Source organism: Delphinapterus leucas, chromosome 7, assembly GCF_059928025.1.
Source record: "Delphinapterus leucas isolate spDelLeu-1000000601 "Yukka" chromosome 7, BTC_Dleu_Yukka2, whole genome shotgun sequence".
Classification (NCBI taxonomy): Eukaryota; Metazoa; Chordata; class Mammalia; order Artiodactyla; family Monodontidae; genus Delphinapterus; species Delphinapterus leucas.
The window spans coordinates 1,102,108-1,126,313 of NC_143135.1; the positions used below are offsets into that span (position 1 = coordinate 1,102,108).

General features: G+C 58.8%; 1 protein-coding gene across 3 annotated transcripts in view; it reads right to left on the bottom strand.

Moving 5' to 3' along the window:
• MOB2 (MOB kinase activator 2) overlaps positions 1-24,206 on the bottom strand; it is a 51,559-nt gene that overhangs the window by 25,873 nt on the left and 1,480 nt on the right. The window contains exons 1-2 of one of the 3 annotated variants that reach the window (XM_030763164.2): positions 23,916-23,985; positions 19,248-19,854 (exon numbers count right to left, since the gene is read on the bottom strand). The exons of 1 other annotated variant lie outside the window; for it this stretch is intronic. In XM_030763164.2, the coding sequence (XP_030619024.2) occupies positions 19,248-19,714 (467 nt within the window). In that variant the 5' untranslated portion in view covers positions 19,715-19,854; positions 23,916-23,985. Of the gene's footprint in view, positions 1-19,247; positions 19,855-23,915; positions 24,028-24,206 lie in introns of those variants that run through there. One more of the 3 variants, XM_022565292.3, reaches the window with a different exon arrangement.

A 24,206-nucleotide genomic window follows, 5' to 3' on the forward strand; every position in this document is an offset into this window, starting at 1 on the left:
CCCCACACGTCATGGTGGCATTTCAGGTTCAAGTCCAGCCAAATGCCACCCAGTGGGAGTGGCTGGTGGAGCCTAGTCGGTCTGCTGGGCCCCTGGCCACCACCGACCACAGGGGCGCCCAGGCTGTGCAGTAGCCACATCTGACCCCTGCGGCGCTGGCTGCCAGACGAGCAGATGCAGAGCCAGGTGGTGACCAGTGAGGGCCTGGGGGCGCCAGGAGCAACGCTCCCCAGTGCGCTCCATGCCCACAGAGAGGCCAGCTCATGGCCAGGGACTAGGACACTGTTGCCCCCCCGCCCAGTCTTCACAAGCCAAGCTGGCACGGAGCCCAGGCCGCCTAAGAAAAGGGTGATAAAGGGTGATGTGGGTCCTGCCAAGTCGCCCCGCCCTCCCCGCTGGTATAAAAGGCTCGGAGGCAAGATTTAGCCCAGGCTCAGTCCACAGGAAGGAGGCTCGGAGTGCACACAGAAGGGAGACGCCTGCGCCTGTCCCCGCACAGGCCTGTCCCCGCACAGGCCTGTCCCCACAGGCACTCCAGCACCAACACTGGGAATCTCCCCCCACCCAAAACACTAAAATCCAATCAAGAAACAGCCTTTCCCGAGAAAAACGTCAGAGAGAGATGGAAGAGGTCCACTGCACATGGAAGGGCTGGAGGAAGTTTCCAGAGAGGGAAGGACCCCAAGAGAGGTCAGGCTAGGAGCCCAGTGGAGGCGGAGAATGAGTTCCTGCCCACAGCCCCCCACCCGCAGGCCCCAGGCTGTCCCCTCACCACCGCCAGGAACGCCACCCGTCAGGGGTCCGGGGAGAACTCGCGGCGACTGTCAGAGCTGCAGACCTGAAGACGTCCACACGCCCCACATGAGCATAAGATGCGCTCAGCCAGCTGAGCAGCTTCACGGCACGCTTACAAACCTGGCCGCGCCTGGGTCACGGCACTCAGAAGGCCGTGAGGGTCAACGATCATCAAAGGGCTCCGGCCACCCTGCCAGGCTGGTGTCCTGCGTTGTCCACTTCCCACTGCGGCCATCAGGCCTGGTGAGGGCCTGGACCTGGGGGTTTTATATGGGAGAAACAAGGGGACGCAGCTGGTCACACAGGAGAAGGAGGAGACTCTTCCTCTGGACACCCGGCTCACCAAGGTCAAAGGGCGGCCGGCAGTCAAGCAGTCCCCATGGCATATTCGCCTCCGACTGGAGATCTGTTTTCTTCTCTAAATTAGAGGGAAGGCATCCGACGTGGGAGTGTCAGAAAGTCAGAGGAAAGCCAGAGCGAGATATGCTGCAGCCCAGACCTCAGATTCCTCCAGGCGAGGCCCGGCTCGCAGGAGGGCAGCGCTCAGGCCAGAGGAGCCGCAGGCAAGAGGCGCTCGCGGGACAGGGGTGCAGACGGCAGCGCCCACCACTGCAAGTTAGCCCCGCCACACAACAGACTCTGCTCTGCAATCAAGAGAATGAACTGCCGCACGGCTGCCGGTGACCACAGACCAGAGGCAGAACTGGTCCAGAAAGCAGAGGAGCGGCAGGAGGGCACGGGGAGGCGGTGCCTCGAAGGGAACGCCACTGCCCACGAGAATCCATCCTCATCGAGGGGCGCACTTCAACTCGGAGGACGCCGCGGAACGTAAATTACACCTCAACACCACTCATATCACTCACACACGCACGCGCGTGCACGCACACACACACACACACACACACGCGCGCGCTTTTCCAATGCAATCCCGTAACTTCGGAGACAAGAGCGGGGCTGATCGCTACCAAGACAGGCCTAGAGGATGTCTAGCCTGTGACCTGCTCCCGCCAGGTGAACACAAAGGTGTTCACAAAGGTGGTTGCCTGCGCCCAGGGTCCAGGTGACCGACGTCATCAGAACTCACTTCATGATGAAATACAGGATTATGGGTGAGCTTCCCTCCACTGGTCATGCCTTTTCCCAAAAAATGTCTTTAAAAAGTAAGCACTGCACGTAGGATGAGGAAGGACGGAAAGATGCTGGGGGAGCAACGTGGACACGCGTGTCTGCGAGCTGACAGCCACCCCAGGCAAGGCACGCCGACCACACGGAGTTAGGTTTAGTGTGGCGTGTCTAAAAACTGAAGCCAGGAATTATTAATTGGGAAAATTAAGAATACAGACATCCCTGACTTATGGTTTGAGTTGTGATTTTTTTGACTTGATGACAGTGCAAAGGGAAAACACGTTCAGTAGGAACTGTACTTGGAATTTGGCATTTTGACCTTTTCCTAGCAGTGAGACCGGGCAGCAGTGCAGCCCCCAGTCAGCCCGCAATCACAAGGGTGAACCTGACCCACAACCATTCTGGACCTACACAACCATCTGTTTTCCACTTTCAGTACAATATTCAATCGATTACACGAGGCATCCAACACTTCATTGTACGACAGGCTTTGTGTGAGACGATGTGGCCCAACTGTAGGCTAACTTGTGTGTTCTGAGCACATTTAAGGCAGGCGAGGAGGTCAGGTGTACTGAATGCATTTTCAACTTTCAATATTTTCAACTTAGGATGGGTTTGTCAGGATGTAATTCCCACGGTAAGTTGAGGGAGATCTGTATAAGGACAGGCCCCAAACAAGACATACGATTGGATCCAACGCCTCGGAAGTAACCTGAACCACCCTCAGCATTTTCTGAGTGGTTTCCTGACAGGGAGCCCGGAATGAAAGTCTCAGCCGGGGCTCTTCAGCTGCAGCCCCTCCCTGCACCCCCGGAGGTGACCAGCTCTGACCAGGTAGCTCCCCAGCCCTCTGCAGGGCTGCTGTCCCTCCCAAGGCCGAAGACCCCCTTCCTCTCCCTTCGGCACTGGGTCTCCTCAGAAGTTTCCTGAAAGGGGGCTGATGAGATGCACTGTTTTTTTCAGAATTCACATGCAAGTTTTATTCTATCCTCACACAGGATTAACGGTTTGGCTGATGTGAAATTAAGTCCATGTTGCAAGTCCTTTTCTGACAGCCTCTTGAAGATTATTTTTTAGTTTCCAGGTTGGAATTTTGTTCGGATTCCTGGTTTGTTTTGTTTTGTTCCTCTCTGTTCCTCTCTTCTGAAATCCTTTCTTTATCCCTTGTGCTCTGAAATGTCACAACCGTGTCCCCTGCTGTGGGAACAGGGAGCATTCACTGTGTGGGGCATGGGGTGAACTCACTTCCTGTGATTCTGGAAAATTTTTGAGTTGCTTAAAATTCCCTCTTTCTGTTTCCTGCTCTTTCTGGAATTCCCTTGTGGCCGCAGAGCCCCCTGCACTGATGCTCTACTGTCTTTACTCTTGCACTCCCGGTGTCCATACCTGACTTTTTGTTCTACTTGCTGGGGAATACACCCAAATTTTATCTCCTATCCCTTTATCAGATTTTTAATTTGCTATCGCACCTCTAACCTGCAAGCGTTCTTTTTAATTCTCTGGATGTTCCTTCTTTGTACCAGTCAGTTCTTACCTGCCAGGGTTCTCCATGGTCTGTAAGTCTCTGAGGAAACTAACGACAGCCTCATTTTACTTGGTTGTTCAGAGTCTGCTCCCTCTCTTTCTTTAGGTTTTGGTCTCTGCCGTTCCTGTTCACACGTTCCACAAAACACCTGGTGGCCCTGGCCACCCACTCATACTTAAAGGTGGCACTGAAGAGCTCCCTGACATTTCTGAGTGCGCGGGCGGCACTCAGGGCATGTCACTGGGGGACCGTGTGCCTCCCTATAGCAGGTAGCACGGGTGCTGTCCGTCAGCCCCTCCACTGTCAGCGTCTGCAGGTCTTTTCTCTTGGGCGGGTCAGACTCCAGGTACTCTTCTACCTGGAGAGTGGACTGCGGTTGCCAGGTCTTGGGGTCCAAGACTGGGCTGGGGAAGCTCACCACTGTGGCTGCGGGATGTCCTCAAGGCTTCACCTGCATGCTGGCGGCCCTGATGCAGTGCTGGACTCGTGCTCTCCGGACAGTAACCCTCAGATTCAAGGTAGGTGGGAGGGAGCAGGGTGTCTAGTTGCTTCTCCTGTGCACCTCCAGACCTGCAACCAGCTCCTTCGGAGGCTCCGAGGTCCCACAGATCCAGAAGCCATCCTGAGGCTCCTCAGGAGAAACTTCCCAGCTCGCTCAGGTTCCAGCTTCCTCAAGCCTGCGCTCCACTTGCTCACCAGCTTTCCAACTTCCTCCTCTGTCTGCTGTTTTCTCCCACCTCTGTTCCCGTGGGCCTCTGCCTTTCCAGAACCCTCAGCTCTCATTCCAGTGGGCCTGGGCAGGGGGTAGGTTCCACACACAAGTCCAGCCCAGCCTACTCAGGCATCAGGGCCAAGCGCCACACAGGATACTGGCAGGTGGCCCCCGGCTCCCCTTCCGTCAAGGGCCCCCTGGGCTCTCCCCTTCCTGACGGCCCCCACACTCGGCTACCAATTGATACCCATATCTCCTGTGCCCGTCTGTGGGGAAGGCTTCCCACCCAGCTAAGGCAGATTCACAGAGGCAGGCCCTGCCCTGCCTGCGAGGCTGGCTGGCCTCATCTAGACAGTCTCCCGGCACAGCTCAGCCCCTGCCCAACCCCCCGCCCCAGGCAGCACCTCAGGATAACCCCTCCCTTCATCCCCCACCTTCCGATGCCAGGGAGTCAGAAAACCCCTTGGGGGCTTCCCTGGTGGCGCAGTGGTTGAGAGTCTGCCTGCCAATGCAGGGGACACAGGTTCGAGCCCTGGTCTGGGAGGATCCCACATGCCGCGGAGCAACTGGGCCCGTGAGCCACAACTACTGAGCCTGTGCATCTGGAGCTTGTGTTCCGCAACAGGAGAGACCACGACAGTGAGAGGCCCACGTACCGCAGTGAGGAGTGGCCCCCGCTCACCGCAACTAGAGAAAGCCCACGCACAGAAACGAAGACCCAACACAGCCAAAAATAAATAAATAAATAAATAAATAAAATTTTAAAAAATTGAATCATATACTCACCTTTCTCTTTTAAAAAAGATAAAATAAAATAAAGAAAACCCCTTGACCCAACACTGAGGGTGAGTTGCACCCTGTCCAAGGCCATGGGATATAACCCAAGTCCCAGCCCAAGGCTTCCAAACGGACACCACTGTCTCTGTGGAGATGTGCCCAGAGATCAAGGACAAAGGACATATCTGTCGCCCACTGGACTCTCCACCCGGAGCCCGGCCAAGGCTGCTAACCCAGGCTCCTGCCTGCACAGGGAGGGCGCGGCACATGGGAGGCCTGCTCAAAAAGGGGGGCCCCTGGCGAGCCCCGGTGCACACGGCACCTCGCGTTTGTGGTACCGCACTGCCACCAGCCACACCCTATCCTCTCTCGAGATTCTGACACCCCTTGGAGAAGGCCTGTGTGTCTCAGAGAGGTCCCCACCCCCTCTGCTGGGGCCACAGGCAGAGTCCCTGGTCCTGGCAGTGCCCCTGTCCCAGGCCTCAGGCCATCATGGCAGAATGGCCAAGTAGAAAGTAAGCTCCATGTGGGGTTGCTGTTTTCATGAGGACCCTGAGAAGTAAACACTTCACTCAAGGTCAGCGAGCAGCAAAATGCAGACCCTCCTCTTGGCGGCCCCTTAGAAAGGTGCTCAAACACAGCCAGACAGTGGCGGTGGGCCCAGAGCTGGGCCTCCCCAGAGCTCAGAGCTAAGCAAGGAACCAAACACGGGCACAAAATGGACACATTCCCCTGAGGTCCGTCACCCTGACGGGTGCCACCAGACGGAGTGGGCACAGGCTGTCAAGAATCCCTCAAACAAAATCCCAGCGTGGGGCGGGGGAGCGGGAAGCAGGGTAAAATGAACAGGCCAGCGGCGGACCGCCTGAGACAACAAAACACCTGTTTCACCTTCCAGACACTCAGAGATTGAAACACTGAGGCCGCCCAGCATCTGAGGGGATGAGGCGGGGCGCCCCCCGCCCCCGCGCAGGTGGGAGTGGGAATCACGTGCAGGCCCGGCGTCCTCCCGCGGCTCCCACCTTCCCAGGCGATCGGGCGGTTCCAGCCAAGCCCACCGGCCGCTGCCGGTCCGCCGTATGATACGGGCCACCCAGCGGACCGGCAGCAGCCAGCAGCCCGCGCGGACGTGACGGGCGGCCGGCAGTAGGAGGGACCACTCAGCGCCCGCGCGCTCCAGCTCGCTCCAGCTCGCGCCTCTCCTCTCTCCCGGTGGCCAGTGGCCGCAAGCCCCGCCCCGGGCCCCAGGCCCCGCTGGCGGCCTCCGGCGCGCCCGGCGCGCCCTCTGGTGGACGAAGGAGCCACACGCGGGGAGAAAAAACGGCGCTTTCAACCTGCGGGGCGCCCCCCTCTCTCCTCCAGCAAGTCCGGCAAGGTGCTCCACGTGCCCCCCACCGCCCCCCACCCCCGGCCCAGAGCCTGTGTTGGAGAGAGAGCCCAGGGCCGAGAGGTGGGTCGGTCCTCCTCCTGGGGGCCCCTAGACACAGCCCAGAGGCCTCGAGAGCAGGCTCGGTGGGCTCCGAGCAGAGAGGGGGCCGTCACTTCCCGGCCTCGGGACGGGGCAGCTGCCCGACTCTGTGCCTCCTTCCGTCTGTGAAATGGCAGCTGCCCACCAGTCCAGCGTGTCCCCACTCGCAGAGCGTGGGGCTCGGGCCGGAGGCCGACTGGCTCCTGGGCACCCTGGGCCTGGCCAGGAGAGCACGGGAGCCTCGGGCACACGATGGGAGGGAGCATTTTCCAAATGAACGGAACTGACGCGGTGAGAGAAAGAAGAGCCCCGGCAAGCGTGTCTGCGGGTAGAAAAGTGAAATCTCCCTGCTGTGCAAAGAGAAGGCGCCAAGCCCAGCTGCTTCCAAGGTCTTACTACATCTGAGTGCGGCACCAGCTCCTGGCACCGGAGGGAGTCCCTCTGCGCAGGACGCACGGGCAAGAAAAAATCCCTTTCCTGGCAGGTGAGCACAGCACGCGAACCTGAACAGCATCCCGAGGCTGTGCCGAGCAGTTCACAGAGGAAAGCTCATAAAAGGTAATAAAAGACATCAAAACGGGCTCAGCCCCACTAAGAAGAAACACGGTGAGAGTGGACTGACACGTCACCCATCAAATGGAGGACCATAAAGGACAGACAGCGCCAGCCAGGGCAGGGCCTGGGCCACCCAGCAGGCAGCCGGTAACAGAAAGTGTGTGACAAGATGTAGCATCAAGGGAGGGCCCCCAACGGGCTTCCTACAAAACAAGTAGCGGGCTTCCCTGGTGGCGCAGTGGTTGAGAGTCCGCCTGCCGATGCAGGGGACACGGGTTCGTGCCCCGGTCCGGGAAGATCCCACATGCCGCGGAGCGGCTGGGCCCGTGAGCCGTGGCTGCTGAGCCTGCGTGTCCGGAGCCTGTGCTCCGCGACGGGAGAGGCCGCAACAGTGAGAGGCCCGCGTACCGCAAAAAAAAAAAAAAAAAAAACAAGTAGCAAAGAGAGATGGACCCACAACGGTGTTTATGACCACCTCACAGGAAACAACAACCTCAGGTAAACTATGATACACTCACACGGGTTACACTGGCACGCAGCCTTCATCAGTGCGTCTACACCTCAGAAAGGTGAAGGCTCACACCTATTCTCTCCCTGTCACCCAATGAAGAGAAAATGAGACACAAAGTAAACAAAAGTAAGTGCCCAGCTCTGACCTTGGAGGCGAGTGGGGACCACACAAAGACTGTGAGCTCTGAGAAGGGAGGTTTCCTGGCTAGCACACAGAGAGGTCTGTGTCAGATGTCTCCTAGACCAAGCTCCCGGCCTGCCTATGGCCACTGTGAGAGCCTGGCATCACCTCTCTCCCATCACCTCTGTGGGCAGAGAATGGGCCATGTGCGAGGATGGGCCCTCTGCGGGCCCAGAGGATGCTTGGAGCGCAAGAGGAAGTGGTCAGCTGTCCCACGGGGCCTTGCTCATCTGTCCGTCAGCTCTGATGGGGCTAAGGGTTTATTTCCCTCTCCCCAGAATCCCCAGTTACCCAGTGTGGGTAAGCGAGCGAGAGGGGGCAGGGTCGCAGTGTCCTGAGCTGCCATGGTGCCCACTACATGCCACGGTCCCCTTTACAAAGTGGCTGCTTTCATGCCCTCAGACCCCACTGGCTCACAAGAAGCTCTGCAGTGCTGGGTCCTTACAGCCACACGGGATACACAAAGAAGGCAGCCTGGGGATCCCCTCTAACACCTGACCCAGGAACCTCGCGCTGGGTGTCCAGCTACTCGCCTCACAAGGTGCCTCGCAGGGGCTCCTCCAAGGCAGATGGCCAGGCAGACCTGTCTTGCCGGGCACTCTGGCCACGGGCTGGCTGGCGTGCAGGAAGGGCCCCGCCGCCTCTCTGGGATGCTAGCAAGAGGCCAGGAGACGCCAGCAGAGGGGGATGAGATGCACGCGGCACCAGGCACCGCCCCCCCCCCCCAGGCCAGCCACAGGAGACCCTGGTTCACAGACCCAAGGCCTCGCTGCCCTGCCTCCAAAGGGATGGCCAGCAAGGGGAGCCGACAGAAGGAACAGAGGCTGGAGGGAGGCCAGAACACTGCGGTAGCACAGGAGACTGGGGACGGGGGCCTTTCTGGGTGGCTTCCAGCCACCCCAGTGGAGAAGTGGACGAAGACAGACTGTGGCACCAAGAAGACACTGGACATGGAACAGAGGGAGAAGCTACAAGTGGGGCCCAGCACATTCTGGAAATCTGTGAGGGGGACGCCACAGGCACTCGTGTGGGCCCCACCATGACACAGAGCAGATTTCTATCGGGAGGGCCACCAGAGCCCAGGTGTTCACACGAGGTCTGATGGAAAAGGACACTCACTGGAGCAAAGCCTGTCCAGAAATCCCAGTGGATGCTGGCATCCCCGACATCACAACCAGGCAAAGGGGCTCTGACATGACCGGCCAGCGACACGGAGCAAGGGCAAAGCCTGCAGACAGCAGCGGGGAGAGTGGGCCTTCTTTTTAGGCAACTTAAACTAAATACTCCAGAATCAGCAGAGATGAAAAGGAAGGGTCTTGCTGATTTTCATTAACAAAGGCTGCTTTCAAAATCCTTCAGTAAGAGACGTGGGCCATGCCAGTCACTCAGCCGACGCTTATCTGGGGCCCCTCTTGTTTTGCAGCTTCTCTGCCTCTGGCCCCAGAGGCAGCGGCCGGGCTTCTCCTGGCACCGTGTTCTCCCCCTTCTGTCCACACCACCCGGCGCCTCAGGAGCTGAAGGTGCACGTGTGCCTCAACGTGAGCGGGGCTTCGGCCCACAGCTCGGGAAGGGTGGAACCTAAACGTGTGCACACTAAGTGTAAAAGAGTTAAAAGGAAAGACTATCTACGTAGGTCTGGTTGTCCAGTTACGTGAAGTCAGCAGCGATAGGTGACCCTGAGCCCTGGGCAGCCCCTCGCCCATGGCGAAGAGCAGCGTGGCCGGGCCCCTTCCTCTGACCAGGGCGAGACCGTGTACTCTCCTGGGAGCTGTCCGTTCGCGGAGCCTCTTGCCCATTTCTCTGTGATCTGACAGGGTCTGGATGTGCCTTCTGTCAGTGACGTGTGCACTATGTGTCCCCGGGTGGCCGGCCTTTTCCCTCTTGAAGGATCTACATATACATACACACGTACCATGTTTTCTTTATGCATTCATTCATCGATGGACACGTAGGTTATTTCCATACCTTGGCAATTGTGAATAGTGCTGCAATGCATGTAGAAGTACAGAAATCTCTTCCAGGTAATGATTTCCTTCAGAAATACTCCCAGAAGTGAGACTGCTGCATCATGCAGCAATTCCATTTTTAGTTTCTTGAGGAGCCTCCATGCTGTTTTCCACAGTGGCTGCACCAATTTACACTCCCACCAGCAGTGCACAAGGCTTCCCCTCTCTCTACATCCACGCCAACTCTTGATGCCTCTTCTCTTTCTGATGATGGCCATTCTGACAGCTGTGAGGCAGTATCACTTTGTGGTTTTGATTTGCGTTTTCCTGATGACTGGCGATGTTGAGCATCTTTTCATATACCTCTTGGCCATCTGTGTATCTTCTTTGGAGAAATGTCTATTTAGGTCTTTTGTACATTTTAGCTCCTTGTATATTTTGGGTATTAACTTCTTATCACATGTATGGCTTGCCAATATTTTCTCCCATTCCCTAGGCTGTCTTTTCATTTGTTGATGGTCTCCTTTGCCATGCAGATGGTTTTAGTTTGATGTAGTCCCACTTGTTTATTTTTGCTTTTCTTGCCTTTACTTTTGGTGTCAGATGCAAAAAAATCCTCACAAAGACCAATGTCAACATACTGCCTATGTTTTCTTCTATAAGTATTATGGTTTCAGGTCTTATGTTCAAATCTTCAATCCATTTTGAGTTCATTTTTGTGTGTGGCATAAGAAAGTGGTCCAGTTTAATTCTTTTCAATGTGGATGTCAAGTTTTCCCAGTACCGTTTATTAAAGAGACTGTCCTCTCCCCACTGTATATTCTTGGCTCCTTTGTTGTAAATCAGTTGACCATATACACATGGGTTCATTTCTGGGCTCTGTCTTCTGTTCCATTGATCTTTATGTCTGTTCTTATGCTAATACCATACTGTTTTGATTACTGTAGCTTTATAATATAGTTTGAAATAACTGACGGCGATCCCTCCAATTTTGTTCTTCTCTCTCAAGATTGCTTTGGGATCTTTTGTGGCTCCAGACAAATTTTAGAATTATTTTTTATATTTCTGTGAAAAACGCCATTGGAGTAGTGATTACACTGAATCCGTAGACTGTGATTTGAGTAGTACGGACATTTTAACAACATTAATTCTTCCAATCCATGAACATAAAATATCTTTTATGTCTTCTTCAATTTCTTTCATCAATGTCTTAATAGTTTTCAGCATACAGATCTTTCACCTGCTTAGTTTATTCATAAATATTTTATTCTTTTTGATGTTATTGCAAATGGGATCATTTTCTTAATTTCTCTTTCTAACAGACAGGGCAAGCATCTTTAAGAAGATAGCTGGGAAGCTCCATCCTTGCCCCCATTTGTGACTGGGCCCTGAAGGTGGAGGTCAAATGTTCTAGGAGCCCATGGCCAGAAAGCCACACAGGAGTCAGGCAGGCAGACAGGAGGCTCTCCAGGCCAAGGAGACAGCGTGAGCACAGGCCAGGGGTCTTGGCTGAAGAGGATACATCAGAGGCCTGACCAGGCTGCAGTGCAACGGGCACCCATGGGTTGGGGGTCAGGGATGGAAGGAAATGGGGACTTCATCCCTTAGGCAAGGAGGTCCAGAGGGTCTTTTAAGCAGGAGTACAGCACGGTCAGTACTCTGGTGGTTTGCGGAAGATCTGAGCCAAAGACAAAGACACACTCCCCAACTCCACCCACAGGTGCCCGGGTCTAGAAGAGCCTGTGGCCCTGGAGCTGGGTCAGCCCAGGGAACCATGGGCCCGCCTGGAGGGAGCCCAGTGAAGTTGTGACCCTCATGTGGTCACACCACCCACAACTGGCTTCTGAATCAGGCCCTGCAGCCAGGGCCGTGGGGTGTGTGAGCAGTCAGGCTCTAGGACCAGGCGCACAGGCCAAACAGTGCAGTCTCCACCCCAGACCCTCCAAACGTCATTTTAGGGGACATTTTATTGTTTTTGTTAGAAGTCAAGTGACCCGGACTTCTGGGAAAGAGATGAGAGACGGAAAAGCGCAGTGCAGTGGTGCCTGTGAACTGCTCCTGGCAGGTACACCCAGCTCCCGGAGGCCGGCAGGGGCCCGTGATTACCACTGCTCTCCCATCTGCTGTGTGACCAGGAGGATCCTGTGACCCCAGCTACTGCGAATCAGCAGAAAGCCGGGCACACGTGCAGGTGCAGAGTCCTGGTCCTACACCTGAGCTACCAGAGCCGACTCAAAGACCGGTGGCCTGTGGTCCCATAGTTCCCCGGCTCTGGGAAGAGTCACAGGGTGGGGCAGCTCCCTCACTACACCCCCACCCCACCTTCCAGTCCCGTGGCCTCCCTCCCCTGGGGACAGCCAGCCCAAGCCCAGCACCGTCATCGTCCCCCTGTAGCGCCACAGGCGCTGATTCCTGAAGGTCCATGTATGCTGTGGAAGCACAGCTGTGTGCCCAGCCCTGACATCCCCCCACCACGGGTAAACGCAGGGCGAGGGAACCATGGAGACGCAGCCACCATGTCCCTCACAGCAGTGCCTGTTCCCAGCACACAGTCACCGCGGCAGGCACGACAGGAACAGACACCAGGACACCGCCGCCCGCCAGCGAGGTGCCAAGGCCCCCACACAAGGGGATCGCCTGAGGCTTGGAGACCTGACACAGCAGCCAAGGTCACACAGCTGGTGGTGGACGGGGGACCGGAGGCCAGTCTGTGAGATGGCAGAGGCAGTGTCTCTGACCACCACATGCACTGCCACCAACACCGGCCCTCGGCCAGCCCTGTCCCCACAGGTCCTGCCTGTGCTGATGGGAGCAGGGAGGACCCGCACGCAGGAGGAGGTGGACCCGAGGCAGGGCGGATACCGACAGCAGACCCCTCGGGCCCCTGCCACTGCAACCCCACGCCCCCGGCACACAGCAGAGCTGCTCCATCCAGAAAACGACCATGCAGGTCCCACGGAGCACACGTGCAGCCCAGGGAGGTCTCCAGCTGGGAGGTAAACTGGAATCGCCCCAGTCCCCGAGCAGAGCAGAGAAGGGAGGGCTTCCGGGGGGCACAGACCTGCTTCCAGGTCGGCGCTGTGCACGTCCCCCCAACCCCGTGCTGTGTGGACGGCCACGCGGGGCCCCGGTGGGGCGAGGCAGGGAGGGACTCCAGCTTGGTGTCTGGGCAGGCCCTGGATCTTGCGTGAATGGGACATGAGCTCCACTGACGCCCCCAGGGGCACAGGCTCCACCATCAGGGTGGCGGCGCTGCGCCCTGGCGTGGAGCCATCTCAGGAGAGAGGGGACATCTGCCGTGAACAACAGGCCCCACTGCTGTCCTGGTGACAGTTCAGACTTCGGGGCCGGCAAACCACCAACGCTCCCACCTACAACCACAAGTCCCATGAGGAGGTGACACACAAGAAAAAAACAAAGCACCCCAAGAGGAAGCACAGCTCCCCCCCAACCCCGCCACGGCTTCACACGAGCAAGGATGTACGGACCGTTCCTGCCTCGTGGGGCTGACAATCACGCATCCTTAAAACTCAGCTGCACTAGGTTGGCCTGGGAGGAAGGGCATGAAAGCCAGCAAGGTCATGACAAGAGGACACAGTTATTTTCACATGAATTATAAATGCCGGGAGCTCCTGACAGAACTCAGCTGAGCCCTGCACTTCTTCAGCCAAAAAGGTAGGAGGCCTTCCAGCAGGAACACGAGAATGTACTAGAAAACAAGGGTTTTTATCACAAGGCATTTCTCAGTCTCTGCTGCAGTGCCCACGTCCAGAGAAGCGCCGGGGTCTCACTCGGACAGCGCAGAGCGGATGTGGGGCGGTGCAGCGCTCTGCAAACAGCACCCCGAGACCCAGGGCCCGCTGCAGGTGGCAACCCAGACCCAATCCGACGCCCTGCTTCGGAGGCAGGGAGCAGGCCGGGCAGGGAGGCAGCAAGGACAGCCTGCGTGATAACGGGTGCGACCCGCGAGACCACCAACGCATGCCCTCGGTGCTTTTAACGCTCTGTGGGGCATGAGCACGTCTGCGTCCCTGAAGCTAGTAAACCTGACCGCGGTCACAGGAACACCTGCCACACAGCAGGCATCTCCCAGAAAACACATCCCAGCCAAAACCAGTCTGCAGGGCAGGGGCTGGGAGCCCCCTCCCCTGATCCGGGTGCCCGGGCTCGGAAAGCAATCGTGACCCCAAGATCACCTGACCTGCAGACGGCACACGGAGTGGGTGCTCAGCCCTCCTCGCCGGCACCCCCTCCTGGGACCGGTACCCTGCAGGGCTGATGCCCCGCGGCCAGCTGCCCACAGCCTGGCTCGGGGTGCCCTGGTGCCTGCCTGCCTGCTCCCGTGGCGAGGGAGCGAAGCTACCTGTGGGTCTGGGAGAGAAGACGAACACCCCAAAAGGGAAGCACCTGCCACATGTTTCGTCGGGCGAGCAGGGCACAGGACCCTCGGCCAACAGAAAACACTCCTCTCGTGGCAGGGAGTGAGCCCTGTCCTGTGAAAAAGCCGCGGCCCCAGTGGTCCCCAGTGCACACCCCGTGTCGGTGATTCTCAGGAAGATGGGTAGGCTCAGCCCTGCACGCCCGCTGAAGCCCCTCCGGCCCCTGGATGCCACGCAGCTCATCCAGGACACAGAAGGAAAGTCACCAAGCATGACCCGCCCCACACTCTCAGCAAGAAGTTCCTCTGAGAGGACGCCAGCCCTGCGGGGAGGAGTGAAAGGCAGGGCAGCCCAGGGGGTGATCCAAGGCCTGGATTTTCTTCTTGTGACTCCTTTTCTGTTCATTCATCACCTTCAACAGCTAAGAGAGAACAAGGGCAGTGGGACTGGAAAGAGGGTGGTGCGAGTGAGTGTCCTGCAGGGTCGGCGGACGCCAGGCTACAGCTGCTCGCTCACTCGGGACGGCTCAGCCCTGAACTCCTGCCGCGCAGAGCTCCCGAGAGGGGCCTGGGGGCATCCCAAGCTCACCTGGGCTCCTTGGAGGACGACACTGCTCCAAGCTCTCCATGTCACCCCTGCGCCCACCGCCTGCCATCTTCTCCACGGCCTCGGGAACCACACACGGCCCCGACCAGCAAGGGCCTCCTGAACACGTCGTGATGGCAGCATAGATGGAATGTCTTTCCCGACAGAATCAACTAAATGGCGCGCACAGTCCCCATGCTTGTGTGTGTGTGTGCACATGTGTGGGCTCACACGCGGCCAGGAAGGAAAAGGGCAGGGCGCACAAGCTCTGGTCTGTCCCTATGGCCCTGCCCAGGCCGCAGCCCAGAGGCGCACACACAGGTCCCGGGGCTCTCCTGGCCCAGACACACACACATGCAACTCGCTGTCCCACTGCTCACTCGGGCCTCCTGCTGCGCAGACAGCACCGACCCGTCTGGGTTCCCTGGTCAGGTTCCCAGCACAGCTGCACCTACCGTCCCCTCATCTGCCAGCAGAACGCATGCCCAAGGGAAGCACAGCTAGCCGGGAGGGGCCGGTGAGACAGCCCCCCCTGACTGGGTTCTAGCAACTCCCAGTTCCTCTCTCTGCTCTTAGCTGTCTCTTTAAGAACAAGTTCTATCCTCTTAATACTTGGCATTTAATACCGTTAAAGTAGAAAGAACTCACCCCAGTCATAAGAAGCTAGACCACTGAGCCAAGAGCAGGCCGACGACGCTCTACGGAAGCACGCACGGCCCGCGCACACGAGCAGCTCCCGCCCCAGCCCTCCCGCGAGGAGACGCAGACTGACCGGCAGCCTTCCTCCACTGCACTGCAGGATGCCGGGCAGCATCCCTGGCCCCCACCCACGAGGGGCCAGCAGCAATGCCCCACCACACCTCCAGGCCCTGCCCAGCGTCCCTGGAAGGTGAGACCACTCCAGGTGGAGACCCACTGGCAGGCAGCCCGCTCGTGGGGAGGGCAACGGGAGGGTCCCTCACCTGACGTAGGGACCAGGTCCCGAGCTGCCAATGCACCAGGCCCTGGAGCCAAAAGTGGGCACGAGTCAGCACTGGCCCTTCACGGGCACAGCCCGGTAGGCGAGGAAAGCAACTCAGTGCCGCCAGGCTCAGTGTCTCTGGGTCCCTTCGCGGCATCAACGCGGGGCCACAGGAAACAGTCTGAGAAGAGAACTCAACGCCTCAGGTCCCCCTCTCTGAGCAGCCAGAGACTCAGTTTCCAGCGGGCTGACGACACCCCGAGAGCGCCGTCTTCCCCCTGCCCGCCGAGGCCAGCAGAGTGCAGGGGCCGAGTGCCCGCTACGCCCACCTCTCCTCCGGTCCCAACCAGCACTAATGCACACGGGGACATACGAAGAACGCCAACCTCACCTGTCCTCACTGGCGGCCCCCCCAGCCTGTGTCAGTGGCCTCTGGATCGTGTGGGACCATGCCCTCCACCCGCCGCGGCAAGGAAACTGGCTCCTTCCCACTCCTACGGGGCATGGGTGGCAGGGTGAGGGACCTTGTGAAGGCCACGAGCTGGGTCTTCCTGTCCACCCCACTCAACACGCCTCCGCTCCCAGGCCCCTGCAGCTGTTAGGAAGGCCCCGCCGAGATAAAGCTGCGGCGGTGGGGGCGCCCGGCTGTCTCCCGTCCGCCTGCTGGGCTGGGGGGACCCCACTCAGTAAACATCACCTCCGTCCCCCTCCCTGCCCGGGGGCCACTGGGCCGGCGTCTCCATCCGTTGAATCAGAAGAGTCCTTGTAAACAAGTCACGGGGCTGTTTTGATGAGCAGCCAAGGAAGCCAAGCCGGGTTAAGGAGCCCATAAGGGTGCAGAGAAAGGGCCCGACAGGGAGAGCTGCCCCGACGAGAGGCCTGACCCAAACCACCGAAAAGCACGAAGGTCTCTGAGCGGGCGGTGAGCGCTCTGGAGGCGCAGCGAGCCCCAGCCTGCGGGAGCAGGCCGGCCACTCCGAAGCCCCTGTCGTAAAAAGCCCCTGTTTTCCTTCCACTCAGAAGCCTTGGCTGAGGCGGTGAGGGCCAGAGTGGGTGCAGCCCCACGCCTCCAGACACTTTTCCTCCCCGAGGGTGTCCCCCGGGCCACGCTGAGGACCTGCTCGGGCCGTGACACCTGCTGAGCCAGCCTGGAAGTAGGGAAGGAGTCCACACTCAGCTGGAGAACCCAGCGTGGAGGCCTCCTCTGCAGCCCCCGGCGCGCCTCGAGAACGCCCTCCCCGTGGGAGACATCACTCCCCGTGGGAGAAGCCCCCAGCATCACTTCTGAGAAGCCTGCAGGAAGAGTCTCTGCCCGGGGGTCTGCGGCTCCCATCAGCCTGCAGGCTGGCAGGAAGAGGGAGGCAGCCCCACCCCGTGGAATAAAAACTGCCACAGCCCAGAGGCCTATTTGTTTTGGAAGCGTCTCACTAATGAGCAGCTGGGACAGGTGATAACCGCTTCCTCTATGCCCCTCTGCAACCCTCAGTCCTGAGGAACCCGGGGAACAGGCCAAAGGGGCCTGTCGCGACCAGAGCTGGACCGCACCAACAAGGGGATACGAGTGCGGGATCTGAGGAGGACAGAGCTGCTGGAGAGCCAGCCTGGCAGCCCAGCCCAGGCCTGCGCCCTCTGCACATGGCCCTCTAGCAGCCCAGGACAGACTCTCAGTGCAGAAGGCGTGGACCGACAGCAGGCCGCCACAGCACCTTCCACCTTCCATACCGAGCTTCGCCATCTCGGCGGGAGGGGAGACGCGAGGGGTGGCCGGGAAGCTCCCGCAGCACCCCGGGGGCGGGAGAGCGGACCGGGTGAGCCAGTTCAGGCCGCGCCATTCCCGCCACCCCGGGATCAGCCCCAGAGCGACACTCAGCACTGGCACCTGGCGGGGGAAGGGGGGTGTGGCACGACCAGGGGACCGGGAGCGGGCAGGTTACAGATGGAAGGCGCCATCGGCAGGGAATGGGGTCAAGCGGCCTCCAGGGCGCCAAGCCCCTGACCCCTCGACCCCTCGCCTTCCGCACAAGTCACCCCGAGAGCCAGACCTACTGCATAAACCTGGGCTGCGGGGCTAAGGGCAGCCGTGCGTCGGGACACAGGGCTGGGTCCTTGCCACAGCAGCACTCCCAAGGGCAGGGCAGAGGTGACAGTGAGAAGGCGGCCTGGGGGTCGCAGGGTGCGGAGCCCTTGCACTCACTTTTCATGCAGGCGCCGCCTTGCCAGGTAAGCCCCACCTCACTCTGAGGGGACAGAGGGCCTTCTCCACGGTGGACACCTCATAAAATCCCACCACCACCCGCTGGGAAGGTTACTACTACGCCCATTTCACAGACAATGAAACTGAGGCTTGGGGAGGTAAAACAGCATGACTCGTGAAGCTGCAATCGGGGTTCAAACCCAAACCATCCAGCCCCTGAGCCCTGTTCCCATCTCTCACCTCCCCAGGTCTTAGCTCAAATGGCACCTTTTCAAAGACACTCCAGAAGCCCTACTAAAATGGCTCTCGAGCACGCACCCACCAGATTCCACCCTGCTTCCCAGCATGGCCAGGATCCCTCCGTGGGAGCTCTGCGCCTCCGTGCGGCATCATCCCCGGGACACACATGCCAACCACTGCAGGGAGGACGCATGCATATTCCACCGCAGGTGACCGTGCACAGCACCTCTTTCCCACCGGCAAAGGAAACTTCTTCAAAGAGAAGAAAACCAGGTGACGAGGAGAACGTGGCCACGGCCCAAAGCCACACGGCTCCGCTCAAACAGGACCACGGGTCACACGTGGCCCAGTCACCCACCAACGACCTCCTTGTCTTCTCCTTAAGTATCCGCATTCTATCCTCCGGTTCCAACTGTTCCTAGTCCCATGTCCCCAGGCTCTGTCCCATAGAACAGCCCTGCACACCACCGGGGGTACCCGGGGCCGGGAGAAATCCTGTGCAGAAAGAAAAACAAACACGAGGAAGACAAAGAACGGCAGGCCCTCCAGCCAAGTCAGCTGGGAACAGCCCGCGCCACCGCCTCTTCCGGACACGGCCACTGCTGGCGGGGGACACGCACAGAAGTCACCGCTGGGCACTGAGACCAGCTCCCAGACCAGCCTGCGGGGCCGACGCGCCCAACACAGGCACGGAGGGTGCCCCGCCGAGCACACCTATGCCTGGGCTCGGCCTCCCTCCCAGGCCACGTAGGCCCGTCCCTGACAAAATCAAGAACGTGTGCTTGGGTGCGTCTAAGTTTCCAGGACCACAGCAAGGACAATGTGGGACAGGCTGGGACAGTGAGAACATCGACACAGGCATCCCCACAGAGGCAGCCTCCAGCACCCACTCGAGCGAACCCCTCCCAGGCCACCATGAGCTCTGGACAACAAGTCCAGCAGCCAGCGCCCCAGTGCCACCCGGCTTCCCCAGCATCCTGAGAAGAGGCCTCGGTGAGCCCAGCAGACAGTGACGCCTGGGGGTGAGAAGCCAGGACGGAGGCTGGAACAGGGCACTGCGGCTGCCCCGGGCCCTGCCCACCCGCAGAGCCTCCCTGGGGTGCTCAGGTGGGTCCCCGGGGACACTTGTGCAGGGTTCCCTGCAGACACCCCAAGCAGGAGGACAAATGAGAAATGACGCGTTCCCAAGAGTGTCCAGGCACGTGGGGCTCATTCTGCAAGGGCTCTGTGTGACCGTGGCCCTCTTTAGAGGAATCTGAATGCACCGTAGCCCCAGGCGAGCACTGCCACACACCCAGGCCACAGTGACTGCCTGCCTGGAAAGCAGCTGCTCCTGCGTGTGCCCTGCAACCACAGGTTCCGGGGCCCACTGGCCGCAGTTTTTCTCCTCGTGCGTCTATGCCTTTGCACGTGCCGTTCCTCCTTCCTGGGCCGTGACCTTTCCTCCTTTCTGCTTGGAAAACTCCTGTGCACCCTCCCGAGCCGCCCTCCCGGCCCGCCCTCTGCCGCCACATCATTTGCTCCTGCTGCCCAGCCTGACAGAGCGCGGACTGTCTTCTCCATCGGCGACACTGATCCTGAGCTCGGGGTCTGGCCCAGGACAGACGGTGAACGCAGTCGGGACTGGAGGTCTCGTGGCAGGAAGTGGTCCGGCTCACGGCTGGAAGAGGCTGGGTCACAGCAGCATCTTTCAGGATCAGCAAAAAGCAGGAACAATCCAGGTGTCCGTGGAGAGGCAACACGTGCGTGTCTCCACACCATGGAATATCATTTGGCCACAAAAAGGACAGCCGACACACCACCGATGAACTTTCGCAACATTAAGCTAAGTGAACTGTCACAGAAGACCACGTGTTGTGATTCCATTCCATTTCCACACGAAATGCCCAGAGTAGGCAAATCTGTAGAGATGGAAAGTAAATCAGTGATTGCCTAGGGTCAGGGAGGGAACGGGGCACCCTGAACACGAGATTTCTTTCGAGGGTGAGGTGAACATTCTCAAACTAAACTGTGGTGATGGTCAACTCTGTAATTTTACTAAAAATTACTTAATTGTACGCTTAAAGCAAGTAAACTTTATGGTAGGTAAATTATACCTCAAGGAGACTGTTAAAAAAAAACCCCAAACCCTAGAGAATCGAGCAAGCTCAGCCTGGGTGCCCTCATATGGGATTTGACTGCCAGCCACCGCGACACCCTCCCCAGAGGCCAAGTGCCAAGGGAAAGTCATCAACATCCGGTTCAAATGCCCGCAGAGGCGGCATCCACGGGGTTGGATCCCCTTCACCTGAGTGCAGGATTCCTGCCGGCAGACCCATCAGGCCCGAAAGCCCCCGACCGCGTAGCACACCCTGGGCGCTGCCCGAGAGCGCCAACTCCACCGCCCTGTGGAGTGAATCGCCAGGCCGGGAGGCCTGTCTCCTCTGGCCAGAGCCAGGAAGCCCTACCCTGCGCCTCACCCCACCTCAATCTGCCGCCAGGGAGGAAAGGAGGTGCTGACGTCAAGGCCCGAGCGGCCCCAGCAAGGGGCTCGCAGGGTGCGGGCTGGGCTAGAGGGCGCGGGTGGGCAGGTCCCTGCAAACTTCACCCCGTAGGCCCCCACCAGTCAGGAGCAGAGGAAGTGTGTTTCCTCTTCTATATTCCCAGATGCCGGCTGGGAAGCTTCTGGACCCAGCTTTGTCGGGTAAAATGTAAACCACACGCCTATCGTCCACTCACAGATGGCTGCCACTGCCAGCTGAGGACAGGACAAAAGTTCTCTCCAAACTACCACACTTGCGGGGTGGCTCCCTCGCTGCCCCAGCTCATGCAGCTTCTGCTCCGGGCAAGGGTGCCACCCTGTCAGCTGCTGTCCAGAACGGGTAGAGCCAAGGACCCCAGAGGTGACCTACACAAGAAGCGCAACCCTTTTCAAGTTAGAAATTACTTTTGTAAAAAAAGAGGAAAAAAATTACCACACACCTCGGCGCTCAATGCCAAGCAGAGGAAACATACAGTAAGACGACGGATGCGAGCTGCTCGTCGCAAAACTCTCCTGCAAGGGAGCCCCAGCAAAGTCCAGCAGCAAGTTGTGACATGCTGGCTTTCTTTCTAGCTTCCCTGAGCAGGTTTCCTGCAGGCCTCCCTTCCCTCACACACGGCAGGGAGAGCTGAAGATGAGGCTGCCGGCATTACTCAGCAAGGCCCTTTCAGCGACAGGGACGGTGCGGTCTCACTCGAACATCTGTAACCCGCTCTTCTGGTCGTAACAGCGATCAGAAGACGAGGAGGAGGGCGCACCGCTTGCCTACAGCTGAGTCCATACTTTGTCCCCGTGATGGACAAATGCAGAGAAACTGCTTCTCAAAAGAACAAAAAACATTAAAAACATGAGAACTCTATTCCAAACAAACCGGTTGACGCGGAATGATGTGAATTAATAAAAATATCAAGAAACAGTAAAAAAAAAAAAAAAATCACACATTTCCCCAATTCTTCCAGGCTGAAACCTGGCTAAAGGATTAACTGAAGTCCTAGCATTAAGCATGTAAAGGGCGTCGGGCAGGAGCCAGGCCCTTCACGCGCCGCCGGCTGGCTCTCCTCACAGGAGGGGCCAGGTGGAGTGGCAGGTGGGCCAGGGTGGGAGAGCTGGGGTCTCTGCCGCTCACTCCCTCTGCAGCTGTGAAGCCCAGGCCTCTGCATCCTCATGCTTCACAGCAGACGCTCAGTAAGCTTGTGGGAGGGACAGAGGGCCACCGGGCCTCGCAGCTCTAGCATACTCAGACACCACCCTGGAAACATGCTCTCGAGAAGATCAGAACTTGACTACTGAGGTTGTTCCACTTTTTTTTTTTTTTAAGGGGGGTGGTTCATAGTTAAGGAAATGTTAAAGAATTCATGATTCACCAAGTCTGATATGCAATCCACCAAGTTTAAAAACACATGCACGAAGATAAGCAAACTCCATCCTAACCCCTTTCTGTAGATCTCTAGTTCCCTTTCAGAACTGCCAACTGCCTGCTTTACATCCAGTCGGCTCCTTCCCTCCCCAGAAACCACAGGCAGCAGCTCCAAGCCTGTCCCTTTCAAAGCTGTCTTCCTCCAACACTGGGCCCGGCCTCCCCCCCACAGGGAGGTAAGTGCTCCGCTGATCTTACCCAGACAGTCCTGACAAGCGCCTGGAGAACCAGACCCTTCTAAGCCTAGCTGTGGTAAATTTCTGGTTGTTCACAATGATGACAATACAGTCCATAAAGCACAGACCTCAGGCAGTTAAAAAAAACGGACTGCTGGTCAGTTTGCAGGCACAGAGTACCCGCTTCTTATGGACATGAGCACATAATAACCACACACAGACAAAATGCAATCAGCTGCCCCCTCCGCAGCCCAGCTGATCGGGCTGCTCCCTCCGACCCTAAGCCCTGTTAACTCAACTCAGCCAGTCGACAGCCTACTCCCCTGAAACCGACTCGCGGGGGGCCAGGCAGCCTCCAAAGCAGTCCCTCCTGATAAACACAGAAAGCAAGCATCTATGGTTCAAAATAAAGCAAACACAGCTGTCTGCCCTCAACTCTCGGTGCCCGTGGGTTACGAAGGCCTCCTACAAGCATCTCTCCTTACTAACAGTAACCAGCATCCACCAATGCCAGGCACTGTGGTAAACGCTTTAGTGAACCCTTCCACAACACCATGCTGCAAGGACCATGATTTCCACCTCACAGATGACTTTTTAAAAGCAGGTCTGGAGAATTAGTAACCACCTAGAGTCACACAGCTAACAAGCAGTGGGGCTGGGACGGCAGTGCTGCCTCTGCAAGAAGCCAGGTGAGCGGCCCTGCCCCGCGGCTAGCCGCCTGCATCACCCACATGCCACCCTCAGCCCTGCACTCTGGCTCCAGGTCTACCCCGTCGCACTCAGCAACCCTTTGGCCTCTTTATTCACCCTTCACGCTGTCTGGTCTCCCCCTTCACTAAACTCCACCCAACCTGCCAGGAAGGGTGGGTCTCATTCATGTCCCTGACTACGCCGACAGCACCCTCCACTCTGCCTACACCCCGTTAGGGCCTGACAGACACTGACACGAAACGTACATCGGACCTTTCAACTCCCTTCCCGGACTTCAGTGTCTAGACAAGCCCTTCCACCGGTCGAGGGCAAGGACACAGCAACCGCTCCCTCACTCCCACCCCAAGCTCCCGGAGTAACTAACCTAACTCCAGAGGGGTGCTATACAAACCAGAGCTGGGCACAGATCGGATGGAGGACCACGTTACTGGGTGAAAAGTGCCAGCCCTTCTCGATCCTCAAAAAGTAAAAAAAAAAAAGAGAAAGAACAGGGAAAAAAATGATGTTTTTAGGGAGAATAACTTATTGAAGACGACGTGACGTTCTATACGTTTATCTAACTTCCAGCAAGCCCAACACACACGCCGACGAGAGGGAGAGCCCAGCCCAAGCTCCGGTGCTGATGCTTGCTTCCTACCCCGCCCTGCGGCAGCCGCCCGCGGAGACGCCGATCGCACCCCGGCCCCGCCGACCTCGCCCCGGCGGACGCTGGCAGAGTTGGGTTGTTTGCTTCTTTTCCCTCGTTTTTCAAGGGGCTGTTCTCTGCCGGCGTCAAAGTTATCTCTTCCCGAAGCAAGTTCGCCGCGGCGACCGGCGAGAGCAGCCTCCGTCCGACCTCCCCCCGCCGCCCGACACCCAGAGGCGAGGTGTGGCCGCCTGCCCGGGGTCGGCTCCCGGGACGCGACGCGCCGCGCGGGCGCCGACTGCAGGCCGGACGCGGCCCCGCTCCCGGTCCGGCCCCGACCCCGCTCCGGGGAGCCCCGGCCCCGCGCCCAACCCGGGGACGCCCCTCGCCGGCCCGGCCCGCGCCGCCCGGCCCGCCGCCCTTGACCGGTGCCGCCCGCGGCGCGCCCCGCGGCCCCTCCCGCGGCCCGGCCCGCCAGCCTCGCCACCCCGCCGCCCCGCCGCCCGACTCACCCCATGAGCCAGTCCATGGCTGCGCGGGGACCGCCGCGCCCGCCGCCCGACTCTCTCGGCCCTCAGCTCGCGGCGGCGGCGGCCGGAAGTAAACACTCGCTCGCTCACTCCCACACGCGCGCCGCGGGCGCCTCCGGAAGTGACGTGAGCGCGCTACCTGCTGGGAAACGTAGTCCGGGCCGCCCCTGCCGCCCCTACAGCCCTGTCCCCCACCCACCTACTGGAGCCTGCGCGGGGACGTCCCCTGACACCCCGGTATGTCCCCTCACACCCCAGGATGTCCCCACACAA